At 36.4% G+C, this 8,963-nt stretch overlaps 1 protein-coding gene across 4 annotated transcripts in view; it reads right to left on the bottom strand.

The window, feature by feature from the left end:
• LOC104809600 (dual-specificity RNA methyltransferase RlmN) overlaps nt 1–1,841 on the bottom strand; it is a 4,132-nt gene extending 2,291 nt beyond the window's left edge. For 2 of the 4 annotated variants that reach the window (XM_010535639.2, XM_010535638.2), the window contains exons 1-6: nt 1,525–1,841; nt 1,347–1,411; nt 949–1,051; nt 757–854; nt 488–618; nt 264–372 (exon numbers count right to left, since the gene is read on the bottom strand). In XM_010535639.2, coding sequence (XP_010533941.1) covers nt 264–372; nt 488–618; nt 757–854; nt 949–1,051; nt 1,347–1,411; nt 1,525–1,777 — 759 coding nt within the window. In that variant the 5' untranslated portion in view covers nt 1,778–1,841. The remainder of the gene's footprint in view (nt 1–263; nt 373–487; nt 619–756; nt 855–948; nt 1,052–1,346; nt 1,412–1,524) is intronic. The other 2 variants (XM_010535636.2, XM_010535637.2) reach the window with 2 other exon arrangements.
• Nucleotides 1,842–8,963: the final 7,122 nt, after the last annotated feature.

The raw sequence follows: 8,963 nt of genomic DNA on the forward strand, positions 1-8,963 counted from the left end.
CCTACACAACATTTTGTCCCATGACAAGATCGAAGAATCGGTGAATAAGTGGATTGGTTCAGCAAACATTATCCCATCAAAATCGGTTAAATGGGATATTTCCAATTTCAGTACTAAACCTATTTAAGCGCAAGCAGAAAACAGATTTTATGGATCAGTTTCGGACCACAAATCTCCAGCTATCATCGAAACGCCATCAAAAGGCTTGGTTCAAGTTCCATTAGTTTCCATTGCTTAAAATTTTCTTAGAGAACAGGCAATACCATGAATACGACATTTGTGATTAACCCAACTTCATGGGTGACCAAACGCCTTGCAAAGACAGCCTGCTCAACTATCTCTGCAGCCGTAAGGTTTCTCTTCAAGCCCATCCTGTGTGTAAAAGCAGATAACTCAACTAAATAGGTTCTCCAGAAAGGAAAAATGAGGAAAGCGTCTTGAGAGAATATCCAAATACAAACTTTAAGCAACGGAAACAAATGGGTACCTGCCAGTATAGCAGAACTGGCAATTCATCGCACAACCTACTTGGCTCGAGACACAAACTGTCGTTCTGCCCCGGTCACACGGTATAACAACCGTCTCAATCACAAGCCCGTCATCCAATGTGAACAGAATCTGCAACATCCTGTGAGTTCGGAATCAATGAGGAGATTCTCAAAAACTAGTAAAAAGGAATTGCTTTCTTTCTAAGACATGTTGCAGAATCTATAATCTAAAACTACAAACAGAAAAAAAGGGGATAATCTTCTTCACCTTCTTAGTGCCATCTGAAGCTGTGCGAACATCCTTCAAAGACAATGCCTTGAGTTCAGCATGATTGCACAACATTTTCTTGAAATCTTTGTTCAGACCTGTAAGAAGCAACACAATGGTAAATCCGAATTCCTTGTTTGTTTCTAACAATAACAAGATCCAATGTACTCTGAAGCAGTAAAACATATAAACCTTCAAGTTCATCCACATCATGCGCCCACATATTGTCTCTATATAGCCGCTTCCATAACATCAAAGCCTGCCCCGGACGAAACCCATGTGATTGAACCCATTCCTGCCAGAACGTTTTCCCATTTCGTCAAAAGGTCATCAACAATGGTTTCACAACATTCAAGGATAAATCTACTAAGATCAACAAGCTTTGTCTAAGTGGTAGTGGAATCGTTTCAGGGGTCAATGAACTCGAATTCTAACATCAGAGTGAAATCAAACAATCCGAAAGGAACCCCAATAGGAGAATTATCACTACTAGTTGAGAATAGTGAAACATGTCTGGAATTCGAATGTAAACTGAAAAGGAACAGATGAACAAAACCATGAAAACACAAACCAAGAATATGGGAACATACTTGGAGCTCAGCGTAGCTCATACCCTTCAGGATAACCTTCTGATTATCCATTTTCTCCAAATCACCTGACAAAAACAAGAGGAAAAAAAACAACACAAAACCATTGAAATTAGTCACAATTTCTCAGCAAAACAAACACAAACACCGGGAATCAAAGAAAGGCATGTCAGAGACGGACCCGAACTGGAGGAGAAATCATCAAGCGCGGGAAGATAAGAAGCTGAAGAAGAATAAGAGAAGCAGGAGATGGAGAAAGCGCGTCGGCGAAGGACAGAGAGGTGGGAAACGAGGCTTGGGGAGCCCGCGAAACGAAGGCGGAGGTGGTGCGGTGACGGTAGGGTTAGGGTTCCGGCGGAGATGGCCATAGAAGAGACTAGGAGCTTCGCCGTGAAGGCTCCGGAGTTAGTCGCCGCGAATCCGATTCTCCTCATCCCGTTATCACCATCGTCGCTTATTCCTCGTTATATACACCACAATATAGTACGTATGTATGATTTTGGGGAAAAAAAAGGGAAGAAATGCTATAATTTATAGCTCGTTATGAAATATAGGAAATATAAACGATTCTGATATTAGATTCGTTTAACTATAACCAAATACAGTATTTTAGAAAAATTCGGAAGAACGTAAAAAAGAAAAAAAAATGGGATTTCCACTCATAACGAAGGAAGGTTAGATACCTTTTACAGGGTTGTATTTTTGGTTAAATAGAAAAATGGAGAAGGATATATTTCTTATTGATTTCTCTCTTGTGTACAAACGGAAAAACCCAAATGACATATTTATAAAAATCGCGAAGTTATTGTTCACGTATATAGTCGATGTGAACAGTACCATGTACCATGTATATGAACAGTAAGTCGGTATGAATAATAACGTGGACTCCACCATAAATATATTTATAACACTCCCTTTAGAGTCACCGTTAGTAAAAACACATTTGCGTGTTTCGGTGCTGCCTCGTTAAAACCCTTATCAATAAAACCCTATGGAATAAAAGGAAAAAGAGTACAGCTACACGCTCCCCTGAACAAGAAATCAAAGATCCCGTAAATGATGCATCCCAATATTATGTACATATTTCTTGAACACTATTGTCAGAAGAGCCTTAGTGAATAGATCTGCTGCATTGTCACATGATCGTATATATCTGACTTCAATCTCCTTATTCCTTTCAAACTCCTTGGGGGATATGTTTTGTTCTATCACTTTTGATGAATCATTCCTTGGTCTGTGCAACGCATGCAACATTGTCTTCAAACAATATTGTTGGTGTCGTCTCGCCTCATACAACGCACTAGCCTTTTGAATATGTTGAGATTAATGATCTCAACCATACTGATTCTCGGCTCGCCTCATGTAATGCGATGGCCTCGGCATGATTAGGTGATGTAGCAACTAAAGTCAGTTTTTGAGAATGCCAGGATAATGCAGTTCCATTGATTGTGAAGACATAGCCTGTTTGTGACCTGCCTTTATGTGGTCTGATAAATAACATGCATCTGCAAAACCAACAATTTCTTGTTTTGTATTTTTAGGGTAAAACAACCCAAAATCAATAGTTCCTTGAAGATAACGAAATATATGTTTAACCATTGGTTGTAAAATGCGCGGGGCGCATGGAGGCGCTAGAGGCTTGTAAAATCTGAGGCGCGAGGTGAAGCGCACGCATCCTGTATGCGAGGCGCTTTTAAAAAGCTATTGTTAAAAGTATATTAAATATTTTATGTTGAATAAATATTATAAATCATCCAAATGCAAAATACTTAATATATATTAATGTTCAAATTCAAAATCATCAAAAATAAAATTAAGCATTTCAAAGAAATAATCCAAAACATCAATTGTTTTTTAAATACCTAATCAAAATCAACATCATTGTAACATTCGTCCTTATCATACTCGTCGTCTTTGCCAATATCTTCTTCTTCTTCCTCGTCCATCAATGTCAAATTGTTTGCAATAGCTATGTCTTTTCTTTTATTCATTCGAGAGGAAAGAGCAGGACGACCTTGTGCACTTGTTGATGTTGAACGTCGAGTATAATAACTCGGATCGTAAGCCCCTATTATCCTACCAACTTGAGTCCATGTGAGGCGATCATCATCCTCAAACACGAAATCATCATCATCCGAGTCGCCTTCCATTCTTCCAAGTAATCATTCATTGCTTTCATCAATTTCTTCCAAAAGAATGGGGTCACTTGTGTCTTCTTTTTTGTATCGACATTGTAAAGCACGATTGTATTTAATGAAAACTAAATCACTGAGTCAATCTTGTGCCAATCTGTTTCTCTTCTTTGTGTGAATCTAAAAAAAATAAAAAGATATAAATTAATAGTTTATTAACAAAATAACATATGTTATTGTAAAAAAAAAAGAATATGTACTTACATGTTGAAAAATACCCTAATTTCTCTCGCAACCTGTAGCACTACAAGTGAGGCTAAAGATTTTCAGGGCGAACTTTTGAAAATTAGGAGTCGAAGATCCAAAAGAAGACCACCACTTTGCTATTAAAAACAGAAAAATAAAATAAAAATTTATATATTTATAAACATAAAAAATATATAATTCATAAGATTTTATATTTCAAAATTTGATATCTGGAGAACGTGTGTTTCTTGATCTAATAGCTGTAGGCAGACCGAAAAGACCTTCCGTCGATTTATATGTTTCCATCTCTGTTATGATCTTGTCTTCCATTTCAACATTACGTGATAATCTTGCAATACATTCAAATACGCCTTTCATAACCTCTTCACAAGACATTTCTCCAAAAGGAATCTTGCAAAAGAAATCCTGCGATTTTCCTTCCCCCCGTCTCTTTTGACCATTTTGATCCACTCCATTCTTCTGACGTAATCATCTTTCTCAAATTATTCTTCTGTCTGTGGAACTGTGAAAGAGTTATGAAAGATGTTGCAAATCTAGTAACTACAGGCCGATGCAGGTTCCTTTGATTTGTGAACTGTCTCATCATGTTCACAAGAGGTACATGGTTATATATATAACCATTTATGAACATACACTTCTTTATTGTAGTATGTACCTTGGAGATTTTTCCCATATCTTCCAACATTAGATCGATACAATGCGCTGCACATGGAGTCCAAAAAAGATGCGACCGCTTGGTTTCGAGCAATTTTCCTATAAGTAAAAAAAATTATATTGTCCATCAGAATCATTAGAATCATTAGAAATTAAAAAAAAATTAATAAAAACTGAAATAAATGTTTTTTTTACCAGCTTTAACGTAATTAGAAGCATTGTCCGTCACCACTTGGATTACATTATCCTCTCCCACTTCCTCTACCATATCATCAAGCAGTTGATACAATAAATTGACATCCTTGACAACCTCTGAAACATCCATAGATTTCATAAAAACCGAACCCTTGGGAGAGTTAACAAGGAAATTTATAATATCCTTATTAACAACCGAATCACGACATCCATCTGAAAAAATTGAGCAGTTTTTTTCTTTCCACTCCTCCTTATGCTCATTTAATTACATTTCAGTATCGTTCATCTCCTCCCTAAGAAGCGGAACTCTTAACTCATACATGCTCGGTACCTTCAACCTCGGACCATATTGCCCAATACTTTCGCACATCTCTGCAAAACTTGGATAACTAGCTGCATTGAAAGGAATTCCGACATCGTAAAAAGACCTAGCTATTGCTCTACAGGTTTTTTGTCGGAGGTTCTTGTCAACAACCTGGTGGATTCCATCCTTTTTTGGATTAGCTTGAGGAGTAACAAACATATCCATCGGTCCTTTCATTCTTGGCTTTTTGGGAATAAACTCTTCTTCCTCTTCATCCAAACCATCAATAGATTGAGACCCAATTGGAAGCATCTGACTTTCAATCTTCGAAGCTGCTTTTTTCATCATAAAATCTGATATTTCTGTTCTCACTGGCTCAGGACAAGTAGGACATTTGATAACATTTTTAAATCCTCCAACTAAATGTTGTTTGAATCGTTGCACTTCTCCCTTGGTAACTTTGTGACAAAATTGACACGTAAAATTGTTTCGATTGATAGGATCTTTTGTACCATATTTATATCCGGGATCTGTAGAACTCTTTGAAGTGGTCTCTGATGTTGACATTATAAAATCCTGTACGATTACGAAACAATATATATATTATGTATTGATCACATACTTTCTGATTATATAATAATAATAATAATAATAATAATAATAATAATAGAATTAAAAATAAAAACAAAACAAAACATGTGACAACAACAGGAAACATATTGCTTCTTTTTTTAATGTCTTTATTATTTATAGAACATGTACACGGTACACCAACCAAACACGTGTTCATCCCCCTGCTGTTCATCGACGCCATAGACAACAAAAGCAACAAAACTTAAAATCTACCCAGATCGAACTATGGAAAAATTACAAAAAAGAAAAAAAAACAAACACAATCTGAACGCGAACCGAAGAACAAGCAGTGAATAAATTTTACCTCCAAGGATCCGAAGAGAAAAAAAAAGTCGCAGGTACTTCGTGCTTGCAGGTTCTCTTTTCTTCTCCTGTCTGTTTTGAATCTGTGTTGAATATTGCTTTTTCGGGTTTGTTTAGCCATCTGAGATTCGGCCGCGACTTTTCGCTTCCTTTTTTATCGCTGTTTCTATTTTTAATTTTATTTCATACCTAGGTTTTTTTTGCGCCACGTGACACGGAGCGCACGCCTCCGCTTCATGTCGCCGCACATCAGAGGCACGCTTTCACCCGCATCTTGTATTTCGCGTTGCCTCCAAGTAGAGATGCGATTTTCCCATTGCATCTGTGCCTCGATCGCCTAGGCGCACCCAGGGCGCGCCTTTTAGAACCAAGGTTTAACCTCATTCCAATGTCTTCGTGTTGGGGCAGAACTGTATCTTGCTAATAGATTGGTAGCGAATGATATATCTGGTCTAGTACAATTTGCAAGATACATAAGAGCTCCTATTGCGCTTAGATACGGTACTTCAGGACCAAGTATCTCTTCATTATCTTCGCGATGACGAAATGGATCCTTTTCAATGTCCAATGTTCTATTAACCATCGGGCTACTTAGTGGATTTGCTTTATCCATATTGAATCATTTTAGTACCCGTTTTGTATAATTTGATTGATGTAGAAAGATTTTATCTTTCAAACGTTCTATCTGCAGCCCAAGACAATATTTGGTTTGTCCAAGATCTTTCATCTTAAATTTCTCTTTTAAATAAGTGGATGCATTCTGGATTTCACGGAGAGTACCAATGATATTTAAATCATCAACATATACAACAATAATCACAAACTCAGACATTGTCTTTTTGATAAATACACATGGTGATATAGTATCATTTGAATATCCATTTTTCAATAAATGCTCACTCAAGCGTTTATACCATATACGCCCTGATTGTTTTGGCTCATATAATGATCGATATAACTTGACAGCACATAACTCTCGTGGTTTTGCTTTCAATGTTTCAGGTATTTTAAATCCTTCAGGGACTTTCATATAGATACTCGTGTCAAGTGACCCATATAGATAATCAGTAACAATATCCATGAGACGCATTTCTAAATTCTTTGAAACTGCAAGACTAATTAGGTATCAGAATGTAATAACATCCATAACAGGAAAATAAGTTTCTTCGTAATCTACTCCTGGTCTTTGGGAAAAACTTTGTGCGACAAAACGAGCTTTATATCTTACAATTTCGTTGCGCTCATTTTTTTTCCGCACAAACACCCATTTACATCCAACAGGAAAAACTTCTTTCGGTTTAATAACAATATGTCCGAATACCTTTCGCTTATTAAGCGAATCTAATTCAGCTTGTATTGTGTCTCTCCATTTATTCCAATCTGGTCTCCTTTGACACTCCAAAATAGATTTGGGTTTTGGATCCTTATTTTCATCGATTTTCTTTGATACATTATAAGAGAATATATCATCAATCTTTTTTATTTCTTTTCGATTCCATAATATACCATTACTGATATAATTAATTGAGATCTCGTGATTTTCATTATCTGAATTTATACCATCATCACAAGGTACTTCGTTTCTTTGATTTGGAACGCGTTCCTCCGAATTGAGCATTTCATTTTTCTTGGGCCCTTTGCTCTTTCGGGGGTTTTTCTCCTTAGAATCAATAGGTCGTCCACGCTTCAGGCGTGTTTTGGAATCATATGTCGAATTTTCTTTCGTTTGTTCTTTCAGAATTTCAATCCGAGCAGGAACATTTGCAGCATCTATATATGATCTTGTTACTCTAGTTGTATCTGCAAATGCATCAGGTAACTGATTTGTAATATTCTGCAAATGTATAATCCTTTGAACTTCTAGTTCTCGTTGTTTTGTTGGGTAATCAAAGTGGGATAATGATGGTGTACACCAATCAATATCATTTCCATTTTCCACTATTCTATGATTTTCTCCCCCTAATGGTGGGAACTCATTTTCATTAAAATGACAATCAGCAAAATGAGCCGTAAAAACATCTTCAGTTTATAGCTCAAGATATCGTATAATGGATGGAAAATCGTACCCAATATATATTCCAAGTCTCCTTTGTGGTCCCATTTTTGTACGTTGTGGTGGAGAAATCGGGACATATACTGTGCATTCGAATATTCTGAGATGCGAAATATTAGGTTCTTGACCAAATGCTAATTGTAATGGAGAATACTTATGATATGCACTTAATCTTATACGAATCAATGATGCATCATACAAAATAGTATGTCCCTACACAGAAATGAGTAATTTTGTTTTCATTATCAATGGTCTGGTAATAAGCTGAAGTCGTTTGATTAATGACTCTACCAATCCATTCTATGTATGTACGTGTGCAACTGGGTGTTCAACATCAATACCCATTGCTACACAGTAATCATCAAAAGCTTGTGATGTAAATTCTCCGGCATTATCAAGCATCACTTTCTTGATCGGGTATTCTGGGAACTGTGCCCTTAATTTAGTTATTTAGGCTAAGAATCGGGCAAATGCTAGATTACGCGATGATAAAAGACATACATGCGACCATCTGCTTGAAGCATCAATTAATATCATAAAATATCGAAATGGTCCGCATGGTGGATGAATGGGTCCACATATATCACCATGAATTCTTTCTAAAAATGCTGGTAATTCATACCCGATTTTAACTTGTGATGGTCTAATTATTAATTTTCCTTTAGAACATGCATCATAAGAAAGCTCATCCGATTGAAAAATCTTTTGGTTTTTCAATGGGTGACCATGAGAATTTTCGATAATATTTCTCATCATGATCGCACCAGGGTGATCCAACCGATCATGCCAAACTTTGAATGTATCAGTAAACTTCTGGTTTACTATAACATGTGATTCAATCACGTTGATATTAGTATAATATAATCCCGAGGATAGAGTGAGTAATTTTTTTAACACATACTTTTCTCCCGAATTGATTGAGGTGATATATAAATACTCAGTGTCGTCCTCATTCATAGTTTCAATATGATATACATTTTGTCAGATTTCTTTAAAACTCAATAAATTTCTTTGGGACTTGGAGGAAAATAATGCATCTTTTATTGTAAATTCCGTTCGTCCTGGCATAATGAAATCAG

This window comes from Tarenaya hassleriana, unplaced genomic scaffold (genome assembly GCF_000463585.1).
Source record: "Tarenaya hassleriana unplaced genomic scaffold, ASM46358v1 Cleome16, whole genome shotgun sequence".
Classification (NCBI taxonomy): Eukaryota; Viridiplantae; Streptophyta; class Magnoliopsida; order Brassicales; family Cleomaceae; genus Tarenaya; species Tarenaya hassleriana.